The sequence below is a fragment of the Oreochromis niloticus genome, unplaced genomic scaffold, assembly GCF_001858045.2.
Source record: "Oreochromis niloticus isolate F11D_XX unplaced genomic scaffold, O_niloticus_UMD_NMBU tig00006829_pilon, whole genome shotgun sequence".
NCBI lineage: Eukaryota > Metazoa > Chordata > Actinopteri > Cichliformes > Cichlidae > Oreochromis > Oreochromis niloticus.
Window position 1 is genome coordinate 13481 of NW_020328203.1, and position 15991 is coordinate 29471.

The 15991-nt window shown below is 42.6% G+C and overlaps 2 protein-coding genes across 2 annotated transcripts; one reads left to right on the plus strand and one right to left on the minus strand.

Moving 5' to 3' along the window:
* Positions 1-2191: 2191 nt before the first annotated feature.
* LOC112845342 (uncharacterized) lies at positions 2192-4425 on the minus strand. Its single transcript, XM_025904769.1, has 2 exons — positions 3817-4425; positions 2192-2841 (listed from the first exon to the last, which is right to left on the minus strand). Exons 1-2 carry the CDS (start codon positions 4414-4416, stop codon positions 2209-2211), a joined length of 1233 nt encoding a protein of 410 aa, XP_025760554.1. The 5' UTR covers positions 4417-4425; the 3' UTR covers positions 2192-2208.
* An 8398-nt stretch (positions 4426-12823) lies between these two features.
* LOC109201099 (alpha-N-acetylgalactosaminide alpha-2,6-sialyltransferase 6) lies at positions 12824-15608 on the plus strand. Its single transcript, XM_019356626.2, has 4 exons — positions 12824-13559; positions 14463-14875; positions 14958-15065; positions 15146-15608. The coding sequence occupies exons 1-4, from the start codon at positions 13308-13310 to the stop codon at positions 15330-15332; spliced, it is 960 nt and encodes a 319-aa protein (XP_019212171.1). The 5' UTR covers positions 12824-13307; the 3' UTR covers positions 15333-15608.
* Positions 15609-15991: the final 383 nt, after the last annotated feature.

Here is a 15991-nt window from a genome sequence, read left to right on the forward strand (position 1 = left end):
ACAGCTGTCCTGTGCCAGATGTTCTGTTGACCCACTGAGAGAGGCGTGTTTGAGAAAGATCAGGAAGACTGAAGCTCATGGTAGGAATGAAGGAGGACCTTGTGAGCTCCACCAGCAGCTCCCTCACAAGGAACTGTTCACAAGTCCACTGCAGGCACGCCCCAGAAGATGGATAAAGGCAGCGTTTCATGAAGACACTGGAACCAATCTATCTTCATAACAGTGAGTTTTATCAACAGGTCATATGCTCTTGAGACATAGTCTGGCGATAGCGATTATACACAAATTGTGGGTGTGTTTAAATTGTAGCAGCTATGTGGTGTAGCTTATAGCAACATGTACTGTGTGCTCTGGATGCTTTGTAGGTGAAAGCAGCATAGTTCACTACAAAAAGCTTTCATGGTCAACATTTCTGCCTCTATAAAGCAAAAATGTATCAGGAATTCATAGATCAAACTTTATGAGTCCCTCGGGTGGGTTCAGCCTATCATGCATTTTAATCTCCTTTCCAATAAACACAGAGTGACATGATTTGAAAGTTGAAATTGTTTCCAATTAACCAACTTGTTTCATTTGAGTTTATCTGATAAAAAAAATGCTGGTAAGTAAGCTTGTTGCAGTATTGGATGTAAATTGTGTATGCTGCTGAAATATCTAACAGACCAAAATCTTTTTCAGTGGTGAATGATATTAGGAAAAGCCGTAGATCTTGTTTTCTAACTGCATTGTAAGTAGCAGACAATGAGGGATGGCGTTCAGCTGCAGTTAAAGAGGCTAATGTTTACAGCCGTACCCAAGCTGCCCCCTGCCTTTGGCCACACAGCTGTGTAAATACATTTGGCGAGGTGGCTTTTGGTCTGACTGTAGACTGAGTTTAAATGACAGTTGCACTTGCACTGGGTGACTGATCTCCATTTCCTGGACAGTAAAAGCAGGGTTTCCCTTCTTGGAGTTAGTCAAGTCAGATTTTAGGGTAAGTTAAAGAGGTTGTTGTCTATATTATGCTAAATGCTCATGCCTCCATGGATAATGCTGCAGTTTCTCAGACATGGATTAAGCCTAGTGCTAGGCTTAAAGTTGTTTAAATGGAGGTCTTCACTGAATTATTCTTTTAATCTGGGACTAGAAATAACCCATATCTGGGAAACCCTTTGAAAACATCTTTAGTAGGCATTATAAAAAAAAAAACTTGCTGAAGTGCATTTTTAGAATAATTTGAAACATGAATTCTGTCCATGATTACTTTCAAGCAGACTTCTTCTAAAATTGCAAGGATCATAGTTGCCTCGGTCTGTCATAGCGTTCGATGTCTGTACTTTAGCCCAGACAGATCTGTGTTAAACCACTGTGAGATATTGGTCATCTGTGTGCTTGTGCAAGTGTGTCTGAAACTGGGGGACCTGATCATAAATGTGTGTCTCCATTGAGCTACAAAGAAAAGTGCTTCAAAGTGTTGGTTCTGGCATATAAATGAGACAGACCCCAGTGAAATTTAACTGGGGTGATGGGTAAAAATGAACTCCTACCCACAGGAAGGCAGCAGCTCTGCTGTCTGTAGAGACAAGGTCAGAGTTTCTGACCGTCAATCATTTAGGGATGAAAAGTAATCTTTGCCTAAATGTAATAGTTGATTGCACTGCAGCACAGCTTTCTTGATGAGGAAGAGCAGCTGTGCTGTGATGTCAGCTTCAGCTGCCCAGCATGCACACCTGAAATGTTGGTGGTTTCAGTTGATGGGAAGAGAAAGCTATATCACTTTCAGCAAAACGAAAGGTGCTCATTGTCGATGTTCTTTGTTTTTGTGTCTTTATGCATATATTTCTATATACCTTCCATGGTTAGACTTTATTGTTTCTCTGATGTTGCTCTGATGGCCGTGACTTTTTTGATGGCGTCTTTGTTGCTGAATAGGGGTGCCACGATTAGTCGACTATCAAAATCGTCGACGACTGATTTAATAGTCGACGCGTCGTTTGAAGCTTTGTAAGATCACAAAAGACGCAGGAATAAGTAGTAGGATTTAAGAGTGTAATAACGGACTGAAACAGAAGATGGCAGCACTGCATGTACAAGGATGCCAGCTGCCGTTACACTCCGAAGAAGAAGAAGAAGCAGTGTCCCAGAATTCATAGCGCGGCCCTGCTCAGTTTTCAACAATGGTGGCAGCTAGTGTTTTTTGTTTTTGTTTTTTTTACACCAAACCTTTATTTAAACATCAGTACAATACAAAATGGAATTAAACAGTACCACAATAATGGTGTTGTACTTACAAAAGAATTGTATGTATAGATAAACAAATACAAGAACAGTATTCAGAAACAACAATATAAATATGCTAGGGGGAAAGTAACTGATCAAGCCAAAGAATAAAGTGATTGAAAGATCTTGATTTTTTTCACAAACACCAATAGTTTTTACAGCTTTTGGGTTAGTGGAGTTCTTAATTGAGTTAAGATACTGTACAAGTTCAAAGGAGAATACATAAAAAGAGGGATGTCTTCCTAAACATTTGGACTTGTGAATATGAAATTTAGCCATTAAAATTAACAAATTAATCATATATCTGTTATCAAAGTTGAATTGTTTTTGGTTTTTGTGCAGACCAAACAAAACATATTTCCAAAACAGTACAAATCCTTTAAATATATTTTCTGAAATAAAAACACATAAACTCTGCCAAAAATCTTGTACAAGGTTACAAAACCAAAAAAGATGTATAGTAGATTCCTTGGAAGTTTTACAAAAGCTACAGCTTGTATCAATGTCTAATTTGAATTTGCTTTGAAGATAATCTTTAGAAGGATAAATTCTGTGTATTAATTTATAAGAAATATCTTTAATTTTGTTGGTACGTCTTGATGCATTCTCAATCATCCAGGAAAGTAAATCTCCAAAAGTTGAATCTGTTCATCTGGACGTAGCGTTTTGTGGGAGAAACGTTTCGTCACTCATCCAAGTGACTTCTTCAGTCTCAGCTGACTGCAGGTTTCCCCAAACCTTATAAACAGTACATTTGCATAATGACTGAAACCAGCCCACTGAAGGAACAATGGGCTGTGAGGTCAGTTCCTTAATCATAATTATGCAAATTCCCATGACCATTGATCAACAATCACTGACCAAAACCCACTGATCAAAGAACACTGATCAATGGCCATGAGTACCATTCACAGAGAGTTGGGGAATGGCTGCAATCACAGCATTGTAAGATGGCGAAAGATGTACCCTTAGGCCCCCTCCTCGATTCAGAGATGGTCTTTCCCTTTTCACGTAAATGGCCTCCTTGACTCCGCGCTCAAACCAGTGTTCCTCCCTGTCCAGGATGTGTACATCCTCATCATTGAAAGAGTGTCCACTGGCCTGTAGGTGTAAATAAACTGCAGAGTCCTGGCCTGATGAGGTTGCTCTTCTGTGTTGTGCCATCCGCTTCGCTAGAGGTTGTTTGGTTTCCCCGATGTATAAATCCTGGCAATCCTCCTGGCACTTAACAGCGTACACTATGTTACTCTGTTTGTGTCGGGGGACCCGATCCTTGGGGTGGACCAGTTTTTGGCGCAGCGTATTTTGGGGTTTAAAAGCCACAGCGACCCGGTGTTTTGAAAAAATGCATCTCAGCTGCTCCGATACTCCTGACACATATGGGATCACTACAGGTTTTCGCCTGGGCAGCGGTTGTCCTTCTCTCCTGGATCGGCTGTTTATAAGGTTTGGGGAAACCTGCAGTCAGCTGAGACTGAAGAAGTCACTTGGATGAGTGACGAAACGTTTCTCCCACAAAACGCTACGTCCAGATGAACAGATTCAACTTTTGGAAATTTTGTTGGTAATTAAAAACTGATTAGGGAGTTTCCAAACTTCGTTCCACATAATACCATCTGACAGCCGGTTCCAGAAAAAAATGACATATGGTAGCGTGGTTATGGTACTCTGAAATAAAGCTCTGATCGATTTATTGTTGTTTTTAGATTGCTTACAAAAGCAAATCTTGCCAACAAAAGTTTGTATGGGAGATGCCAACGGCCTGTGGAATGAAGTGATACTAGGTTGATTCTTAAACAGCATACAAACCCCTGATGGTATTGAACCAAATACTTTTGTATAATCATGACGATTTATAGCTAAATTGAAATGCAAACAAAATTCTTCATAGGAGAAAAGCGTACCATTTGAATCAAATAATTGATTGACTAAAACAATGTTATTCCTAAACCAACTATCTAAGAAGAGAGATTTTCTTTTAAATAAAACATCCTTGTTATTCCAGATATAATAACTGTGTGGACTAAAGTTATGCTTGTAAATAAGAGTCCATGCTAAAAAAGCTTGACGATGAAAAGCAGAGATTTTTAAAGGGATTTTGTCAATATCAAAATTACAAGAAAGGAAAAATTCAGTGCCACCTAACTTAGAAAACATGAACACAGGTATGGTGGCAGCTAGTTAGTTTTAATATTACTCTTATTAATCTTTCTGGGTCACAAAATAAACGTTTAACATATTTTCAGGCGAGAATGTAGCTGTGTAAACCTCAAATATCTGCTCAGTTTATCAAGACACCGCATATTTTCAAAAGCGCTCCGACGTTTTCGGAGACGTCTGTTACCCACTAGCTCGATAGCTAGCCGGGGGCAAGGCTCACTAGAGCCCGTGAGAACACCGGACTCCCGGCAAATCGTTTTCAAACGCACCACCGTCTTTCGCTACTCAGGTTAAACATATAGAAGTCAGTTAGATAACTTAAAAATGTTATTGTTTGGCCTTTTTTTTTTTTTTTTAGTATTTTATTTGTTCCTGAGTAAATCAGTTTGGCTGAGATTAAAGTTATAGTTTATACACGGCCGAATAAACGTCAAGCAGACAACTGATTATCAGAAGTGTGAGATGTTCGAGAATATACTCCGGTGTCCCGTTATATTTTAGATAGCAAGGAGTTTATTAAACTTTACCGAAACAATCTGTAAATCTCATTAAATTTAATAAACTATCATCTTGTCTTTATTTTTAGTTAGCACATACCCTAAACACTTAAAACTGTAAGCTAATGTTATATAAGAGCAGATGCTGCTGGTGCAATAAGCTGTACGTTTTACGTCCAATGGATGCATGATCCGATTAGTCGACTAATCGCAAAAATAATCGGTGACTAGTCGACTATCAAAATAATTGTTTGTGGCAGCCCTAGTGGACTTTGATTCCAAGTTAATACTAGCTAGTGTTTCTCACTGGTTTTTGGGCGGTGGAGTAAAAGGGATTGGTTGGTGGCTGTTTCTAATGTTAGCCTTGTCTTTGCTTTCTTACAGGCAGGATAAAGACATGGTGATAAATGAGTGTGTGGGCCGTCTGCTGAGGACCAAGAGCTCAGGACACTCAGACGGGGGCGTCGCAGCAGGAGTCACCGTGCTCCACAATCCTCTGCTGTTCTGAGATGTCACACTCCTGCCTGCACATAGAAACCACAGTGAAGTCAAAGTTCCACCTGCACCTCCACCTGTTCTTGCAACAGCATGAACACTGACAGAGGTGAGACAGCAGAAGAGTTTTTGTCTATTTTTTTTTTACTAAGTTAAGGAATTAAGTGAAGAAGAGTGATTAAATAAATTGTTTCTTGCAGTTTTGATTTAATGATTGTGTTTAGGATTATTTCAGAAACATGTTTAGAGGATCTTTGTAAGCCTGTATTTCCTTTAAAAGAAGGGAAGCACTTCTTCATTCTACAGAAAAGGTGACACATTACAGATGAGTTCATAAAACCCACAGTGAGCCAGTTGGATAAACAGCAGCCTAATCAGACTTCTGCAGAGTCTCAAAGTTTTTTTGGAGTCTGCTTCTTGTGTCCAACAGGACGAATTCTGTCCATAAACAAAGGATTTGAAAATGTACCCATTTTTGTGTTCGTTTTACTTTTGCTGATCTGACACCACTTGTGCCAAAAATCCGGACAAATGTCATTTGACCAAGGAGCAAATCTGAGCCAAATAGACTGATCATTTTTTTCACGTGGCGTCTCATCAGAGGACACTTTTCCTTTTCCAAGCTCCTGTAGAACTGGCAGAAAAATCCTGGAAGCGCTGTCTGAATTCTGTTTCGAGACATGTAATCACAGACGCATATTTCCCTTTTTTAGCAGAAAGCTTGGCCTGTGGATAAGCAGTTCTGGTCTTGGACAGTGTGGGGAAGTGCACAACGCTGAAGTTGCGCAGTTGTGTCTTAAAGAGATTGACCTTCACACAAAATGCTTTCATGTGCGCATAAAGTTGTGGTACAAGCTGCTCTTTCCCTTGTAGGCTCTTGTTCAGGGTGGTTAAATGATCAGTAAGATCAACTAAAAATGCAAGGTCTGCCAACCATAGAGGGTCATTCAGCTCATGAAGAGGTCGGTCCTTCTCTTTCAAAAATGGTCAATTTCTGATCTCAGGGAGTAAAGACGCTTCAGCACGGCACCGCGGCTTAGCCAGCGCGCCTCCGAGTGGTAGAGTAGATCCCCATATTCAGCATCCGCATCAGAAAGGAAAGCCTGAAATTCTCCGTGGTACAGTCCACTTGCTCGAATTATGTTGACAGTTTTTACAATAGTGTTCATTACATCTCCAAGATTGACTGTCTTGGCACAAAGGGCTTCTTGGTGAACAGTACAGTGCATTTCAACAGCCTCACCTCAGCCTCTTTCACCTCAGCGCACATCGTAGACGCCATTCCTTTGTGTGCACCCGCCATAGCTGGAGCCCCGTCTGTTGTATCTTCACACAGCTTGTCCCATTTAAGTCCCATTTTGTCAGTTGAGTCTGACACAGCTTCAAAAGTATCCATACCTGTTGTTGTGCCTTTTAGACTCTTAAGATCGAGCAGCTCCTCTGTAACTCCACGTCTTGCGAGGAGTTGGGCCACCTCATAGCTGGCTATTGTAGCCTTTTCCTGGACTTTTTGAGCACAGCTACTATTTACTTTACTTTCTGCTCTCGCTCAGCACCAGTGTAGGATGCATAGACCTGATGTTTGGTTTCATAATGACGTCGTACATTACACTCTTTCATAACTGCCACAGTTTCAGTGCAGATAAAACAGACACTTCCCCTTGAATTCTTTGAAGAAATATTCACTCTCCCACCGTGTCTGAAATTTTCTGCACACACTTTCTACCTTTCGCTTCTTTGGTTCTGCCATGTTCAGTAACTTGGGGTAAATTTCTTCTAGGATTGTCCTTTTTGGTGGAGCAACTGCCTTGATCAACAGCAGCTCCCCCTGGTGTTAGAACTAAGAAGTGCCATACACTCAAGCAAAAGTTGAAGTGCGGGCCAATTAAAAATGGACCGCGGGCCGTAGTTTGGACACCCCTGCTATAGACATTAGCACACACTCCAACAGGTTTTCATCCTCTAGAGTCACTTGGATGACACTGAAAACACTATGTCCAGATAAACTCCGTGTATATAGTGTATTATCTTACAAAAAATACAAACAAATATAAAACAAGTATTTTATTTTCTAAATGTAATGCTTCCTTTTAGGAGGAAGGTGGAGGCGCAGCTCCAGCAGAGCAACACCAGAGGTGTGTGGAGAGGACTGAACACCATCACTGGACGGAGCACTGTGAGCGGAGGGGTCCAGAGTCTGGAGACCAGGTTCTGGCTAACAGATTGAACCAGTTGTTTAACAGGTTTGATTCAGTAGCCCTTCCCTCCCCCATCCACCAGAGCTCGTCACACCTCTCTGCAACCCCCCATAGCACCGGGGACATGAAATGCACCTCACCTGTCCCCCTTTTTTCCTTTTGAACAGGACACTCCTAAGGACATTTTATGACACTGTGGTGGCGTCGGCTATTTTCTATGCTGTGGTCTGCTGGCGTGGTGGAATGGCAGAGAGGGACAGGGGGAAACTCAACAAGCTGGTCAGGAGGGCCAGCTCTGTCCTGGACTGTCCGCTGAAGTCCATCGAGCAGGTTGGGGAGGAGAGGATGTTGTCTAAGCTAACATCCATCATGGACAACACCTCCCACCCCCTGCATGAGACTGTACGAGCACTGAGCAGCTCCTTCAGCAGTGGGCTTTTACGCCCACAGTGTAGGAAGGAGCGCTACCGCAGGTCATTCTTACCAGCAGCTGTCAGACTCTATAATGCAGCTTAACATTCCTTTGGTCATCTTACTCAGCAGCTTGTTAGTTTACTCTACATTTTATACATATCTCCGTACAATTTTCTCAATTTTTCTATACATATTCTGTACATGGTTACCTGTATATACGAACTTCGGTTGCTTACGTTCATAGGACCACCCTGTGTCTTCCTTTTATATTTTATTTTCCCTTGCTGTAAGAGCTCTGTAACACCAAAATTTCTAATCAGTGGGATTATAAAGGTCTATTCTATTCTATTCTATTCTATGTTTTATATTTGTTTGTATTTTATTTGTATTTTCCTTCTGCTATCTGTACCTGAGCTGAGGAAAAAATTTCCCCGCCGTGGGATCAATAAAGTCTTATCTCATCTAACAGAATAACCTTTTGGGATTTAGTTACCTGGATGATTGAGCATGCATCAAGACATAACTGGACCCAGTTTGCACTTTTGTTTGTAGGGAGTTACGCACCACGGTGTAAGAAATCTTCACTTTTTGTTCCAGTTTCATACATAAACACCCTCATCCTTATACAAAATATTATACTCGCTTCAAAAATAGTAAATCTAGCAACATCTGTGTCTGAAACACAACATTTCTAATATGATTAGATCAAATTTGCACTTTCCTGAAAAGAGAGTGACACGTCCAGTTGTATAAAAACCTTTTTCTATAGACATTAGCACACACTCCAGCAGCTTTTCATCCCTTTGAACCCAAAAAGTCATTGCTCAGGACCAGCCTGGAAATGTCAACAACAAAAGGAGTGTGTAAAACATGTATATTGTAGTGATGGGAGTATGCTGTGCATATTTATACTGGCAGTATGGAAAATGATTATTTGGAAATGCTTAAAATGGAAATGATCATTTACTGTGAGGTGAGGTGTGGTTGGGATATGGACAGTGGTTGTGCTTTTGTAACGTTGGGGTATGGACAGCTACACACTGAGGCTTTGAGCCTCAGTCCTGCCTGTTCACATTTTAATCTGTAAAAACTAAATTTTCACTGCTTTTATGACCTTTTTAGTGGGGAGAACATAGCTAGGATTTAATGATTTAACAAATCTTTTAAATCCTTTGTCCTCCACAATGCTAAATGCCTGGGAGTCCTCAATCACCATGCTAACCAGGTCTTCATCTATTGATTGTTCTCCTGAGGAAAGACAATAAAAACAAAGCACAAATATAAATATCACACACGTAACTTATTACAGTTGTATAATATTGTTATATCATTTAGTAACATTACGGCATGCTATATTATCATGGCATTTGATGGCTCACCTGGTCTTGCTCCACAATCGGTGTTCCCTTATTCTCATGCAAAGCTCTGTAGTGCTTAAGCATGGATGAGGTGTTGTTATATCCCAGCTCCCTGGCACATAGCAAACACTTCACCTTGTACAAAAGTAAAGACAGCTTAACATAAATTGTATTGCACCATCAGTATTATGAAAATACATCTTCTGTAGAAATTTACATACCTTGTTGGGAGGAATAAGATCAAAATGTTCCCACAGGGGAGGACATCCTCCTCTTCCATTCTCTCCTCACTCTCCTAAACCTCCAAACTGTCTCCAAACTCTCACTAACCGCAACTCTCCATCAAACACCCACATTATGAATGAAGTCTGAGGGGTTTATATCGCTGTCATAGCTCGCGGGAAAGTTCGAACTACTTCCTGAACCAGTCATGTGGTACAGCCGGGCAGCGAGGCTTCGGACGTCATCATTTTCTTTCTTTCTTTTTTTTTTTTCTTTCTTTCTTTTTTTTTTTTTTGCCTGTCCCATTTGGTTCTTTAGCCGTCAGAATTGTTGTCTGAAGACCAACAAGGATACCAAATGGATTTATTTTGCCAAATGGATCATCATGGCATTGCCGTATTGGTCCATTTGATCAAACTTTGTTGTTATTATTTACTTTATTTTCAGTTGTTACAGATGGGACAGACATGACTGGGGGATAGGAAAGGGAGAAAGAAAGAGAGGAAGGAAAAGAAAACAGAAGGGAAAAGGGACAGTGAGAAAGGGCACTTACAAAGACAAAGAAAAAAAAATCTCCTGGATCACCTGTTGAGAGAAAAAGAAGAGAAAACAAGCAAAAAAACAAAGCAACATACTAAACACAACACCATCACGTTAATCTAGCTAAGTGTGAACAGCAGTAAATACTAAATATTGAATGTTGTTGTGCAGCACGCAGGACAGACAGCGCACAATGTGCTTTGAAGTAGCAGCTAAGAAAGGTGTAGTTTATGTCTACGAACAGTGAACACCCGTGTGCACACCTGTGTGGATCAGCGCGCTTGTATACAAAAGGTTTCCCCATGTAACGGTCTGCTAGAGGGTGTGGAGGGCCATAGCCCCGTCCCCCAGGGCATGAAGCAGGCATGGAGGAGATCCAGGCTCCAGACATCCAGAGGCCCCAGAGTGCGAGAGCCCAAGGAGTACCACCGGAGGGGCATCCGTGCCACCCTCCTGGGAAGGGCTGAGGAGATCCCCAGACGAGAGGTCACCCAGTAGCCACGGAGCAGAAGCCAGAGGGGGCTGCACCGGCGTGCCCGCCGGCTCTGCCGGCAGCCAGCTGTGCCAGAGTGAACCGAGTTGCAGGCCCCGAGGCCGGAGGCCCGAGGGCCCCCTTTGCCCTGGAAGAGGCCTGACCGAGCGACAGGCACCAGGCCCCGCCAAGTAGCCACCGGGAGTGAGCTGGTGCATACCTGAGCGCCCAGCCCCGGACACCAAGAACCACCAATGCACCAACCCCTGAGGGCATCAGTTACCGGCAGGGAGTGTGGTGAGGGGAGATAGGCCTCCACACTTTGGAGGGCCTGGGAGTTCCCAGGGAGGTGGAGTCTAAGACCCGACCTGACATATAGACACAGACAAACAGGCACACACAGACACAAACATGCTTTCCCACCCTCATGCACACATATACAAACACTCAGCACTCACCCAACGTAGGGATAGACATACATGGACATGTACACACAATCATACTCCCCAAACATACTCTATACCCCGGGTCCAGGTACCCTCGCCCCCAGAGGGGGAAACGGCACCCAGACCCAAGAGATGTGACCCTTTCCCCCGGGGTGGAGGCAAGCAGACCGCCCCAGGCTCCGCAGCAGAAGGGAGGCCAATCGGACAGCCAACACCTCCTCCAGTTCCCCGCCCCGATGGCTAGTAGAGAACGGGGGTGTGTGAAGACCCCATACCTCCCTCCTCCCGCTCATGTGTAGTGTTGCTGCGTGTTGTTCTAAAGTGCATTTAAAACAAGGGAGGGCATGGTGCTGCTGCCAGAGAGCAGCAGGTGTTAGCACGGCCCCTCCCGAGAACCCTCAATGTCTACATGGATTTAAAATTGACAGGTGGGCACCGGCGCCAGAGGTAGGGTTGAAAACACAGACCGTCCACTGGACGCCGTTAACGTGGTCACCCTCAAGGCCCTATATGTATGTGTGTGTTATGAGAGTGTGAATAATGTGGATGTCTAAGTTGTGGAATAAAATCGAGGCACAGGTGGCCAGAAGGGGACAGAGGGGGGGAATGCCTCCCCTGCACCCTGGTGACACACCCGCACCCCAAGGCCCTACCTGTGTGGGTGGGTGTGGTGGAGCGGGAAGAGGGAGGCAGCCGGGGATGGGGAGGAAAAGAAGGGAGGGGCAAGATGCCCCTCCTTAGGGCCAGCTCCCCCGCTGACCCCAGTAGGCACCCCCGTCATCATTTTCAGCTCCTCCCATAAATGAAGCAAGCCTCGATACGCACATCGCGGAAACGCCCCCTCCATTACTCGACACAAGCTTTGAAGCCTCGATACAGAACGTCACATCACTATCTACAGCAGGGGTGGGCAACTTCCAGTCCTCAAGGGCCAGTGTCCTGCAGGTTTTAGATGTGTGAAACACAGCTGATTTAAATGGCTACATTACCTCCTCAACATGTCTTGAGGTTGTCCAGAGGCCTGGTAATGAACTAATCATTTGATTCAGGTGTGTTGACCCAGGGTGATATCTAAAACCTGCAGGACACTGGCCCTTGAGGCCTGGAGTTGCCCACCCCTTTTCTGTAAAACACAGTGGTGGTTCTGTCATGGTTTGGGGCTGTTTTTCAGCCAGTGGAGTTTTGGATTTTATCAAAATTGATAAAAACTGATTATTAATACAGAAAACTACCATCAGAGTGTGTTCGACGATGCAGTACTATTTGGAAAGCATTTGATTGACTGTGGCTTCATTTTTATTAACATGACAATGATCCCAATCACATTGACAGTGTAGTAAAAGCATACCTGGATAGAAAGAGAAAAAAAACACAATATAACACTATGAATCATGGATTGGGCTCAAAGTGGTCAGTGGTATGTCACTCTGGGAGATGTGACATATGATAATGCTGCAATGATCAGCCGGTCGATCAGCCTGTCAGCCAGCAGCTTTATGCTGATGCTGCAGCGGCTGGTGCTAAAAAGCAATCGCTTGTGAGTGTATGTGTTTTTCTTATCTAATGTCTTTGTTTATATTAGTAAAAGGGCTGTAGCCAACAGGATTTACGAAAGGGTTATACATGAAGCAAAGAGATGACCTGCTTTGGTAGTGCCTCAAGAGAGAGACATGCCTCAAGATGTTTGACATATTATAGTTCAGCAAGTGTTTTCCGCCAGTTTTAATACTGGCGGCCAATTTTTTGGCAACTTCTGGAAACAACTTTTTGGAAAACAACCACTTTTTTGGCATGTCACAGGCTGTTATTTTCATGCTGTCAGTCAGCTGCTTCATGCAGACACTGCAGTGGTCAGCCGGTGGTGAGTAGCTCAGACAGTGAGCATGTGCGTTTTGAGGGTTAGCCTCATTAGCTGCTGCCTCTCAGTTAGCAGTTTGTTTGTACAGAGGAAACAAATTTATGTCAGCTTTTGTCTCACTCTGCATGTATGCAAGTATGCCAGATGGGGCCACTAAAACATCTTTTTGTTACGCTGTGTATGATTTAGGCCTACACTAAATCACTCATAGCAAGAATCAGGGCCAGTTAGAGCTTGCCTTTTTGTGTATTAAAATCTAAAATAATGTGGTTGTGTGCAGTTTAACTTTTTTTTTAACATTTAATTTTGCTGCTGCATTCTCACACACTGTGGTTTTCATTGTCCTTTCTTAATCCGATAAAAAGTAAAAGTAGTGCCTCTAGTTTCCATGTTAGTAAATGTTTTTCTGTATATTGCACCATTATGTTTTACTCTGCAGGGACAACAGAGCCACAGGATGGTGATCTTTGCTGCCATCCTCATCCTGATGACGCTCTTCATCCTGTACAGCTCCAACAATAACAGCAGCATTGATGCTGTCTATGCTTCTTTCCATGTGGCTACCAATCATGCCACCAAGACTACAGACCTGAGGAAATGGACAGGAAAAGACGGCTATGTGCCAGTTTATGGGAACAAAGTAGGTTGTGCACAAACACTCAAAGTTAAAGCTGGAACTATAGTGAACTTTGAACCAGAAATCAATATAGAGTCAGTTTCCCGATTGTTAATGCGAGTGAAATTAATTTAGTCTTAGAGACTGACTGTGACACTCATTTGGATGTATAATCTTGTGTTTTATTCTAAATACCTGTGAAGGTATGGCGATACAGACGAAATGGAGCGCATCAAATGCTGCTGAAGTAATTTACTAATATGTATTTTGGCAGAAGCTGTAACAGGATGTCATTAAACTGGGCCCAGCTCAGGCTGTCCTGTGAACGCTATATCCAAGTTGAGTTTTATCTGTGCATAGGGGTGGCTTCCTGAACCAGCCAATAGCAAAGAAAAATTGTTGCTTTTTTCCTCTTCAGTAAAAAACAGCATTGACTGGGATGTCGACCCAATCTGAAGTTAGAAACTTGGGATAGGGTGCACAGCCTACATCCTGCCTCCAAATGCCTACCATTATAATGCGATCAGAGCTAAAAACACCCCGAAAGTCCCTGAAAGAAACCCTTTTTTTTTTCTATACTGGATGTTCAGTAATGTCAATAAAGTTTATTATTTTAATCAGGTAGCAATAATCTGATATAGTGATAACCCTGCCTAACACATAGTTGCCACTGGGCTGTAGTTGACTATGTATGGCTAAACCTACACACATTTGCATGACCCATGTTGCTGAAAACGGCTATATTAACTTATTATCATTGTTATGAGCATTGTCAACTGGATTTAGCACTTAGTTTTAGTGTTGTTAGGTTTTTTAAAAATTAAATCAGCACTTAAACTGGTAAAATGTAGACGCCACACCACTGTTGCCGACAGCTATTGTTTTAATATGTTATCTTAAAAAGCTCCATCTTGTGCTTCTTTTCAGAGTATGACCATGCACTGTCATGAGTGTGCACTGGTGACGAGCTCCAGCCACGTCTTGGGTAGTCGAGCGGGAGACGAGATTGACCGCACCGAATGCGTGATCCGCATGAATGACGCCCCTACGACGGGGTATGAATCTGACGTCGGGAACCGGACCACTCTGAGAGTCGTAGCCCACTCCAGTGTGTTCAGGGTGGTCCGGAGGCCGAATGAATTCCTGCGACATACAGACAGCCACCCAGTGATCATTTTCTGGGGACCCCCAAATAAGATTGGGAAAGATGCCAAAGGAACCCTTTACAGATTGATCCAGAGAGTCAGCATGACCTACAGAGACTTCTCTTGTTTCACTGTCACACCGAGCAAAATGCGCAGATTTGACAGCCTGTTCCAAAGAGAGACAGGACGTGACCGGTGAGTGTTAAGGGTGGTTATAAAATGTTTTGATAAATGTAACCAAACGCTGTTTTCCTATATGGTTATTTTTTCCTCTCAGACAAAAGTCTCACTCGTGGTTGAGCACAGGTTGGTTCACAATGGTCATAGCCATTGAGATATGTGATAACATCAAAGTATATGGGATGGTTCCACCCAATCACTGTGGGTAAGTATAACATTTGACTTCAACCCATTACAGGGAATTTAAACCAGTTAACCAATAAAGAAATCAATCTGTTTTTCCAGAAGAAAATCTGGATCCAAGAAGATGCCATACCACTACTACAAGCCCAGGGGCGGTGATGAATGTGTAACGTACATCCAGCACGAGAGCAGCCGAAGAGGAAACCACCATCGCTTTATTACAGAGAAACAGGTGTTTGCACGCTGGGGAAAGCAGTACAACATCAGCTTCACTCATCCCAAATGGTAAAAAGGACTTTTCTGAAGACTTTTCTCTGGAGTTACAGGAGCACGAATGAGCTTTATCGGTTGGATTTTATTTGAACTTTCCCCAGATGAGGCCTCTTTAAAAAAAAACAAAAAACACACTAAGTATGAATGACGGTCTAATAATGAACCACATCTCGGAATAGATGCATGGGATTTTTTTTTTTTTACAAAAGTTCAGTTTCAAGCCTTTTCCTGAAACCTGGTGTATATTCCACACTGACTTGTGTTTTTTGTAAATAGAAAATGAATTTAAAAAGATTTTTTACATGTTTATTTTTTTTTATTATATATTGAAAAAAGCAGTTTCTCGTGTTAAAAGGGGATCAGCAATCATGTCTAATCAGCTATAACTAAGTGGCCTATAAGGTACTCTTTATAGCTATAGTTTTCTGTTTCATACAGAGGAATCGTATTCTGACGTCACTGCAGACATAGCCAGTATATCCCTAATCCAGTGTACAAATAATCTATATTGGGGCCTTATGGTACAGTGTAAGAGCACAAGTTCAAGAAACCATAAAATACACTGTCAGTATCTTAGCTGGATGAATCCAATTTTTCTGCATACAGTACACCTTTCAGCTCTTAACACAAAGCACCCTAACAGTAGCTTAGTAAGTCTGAATTCGGCACTTTGTA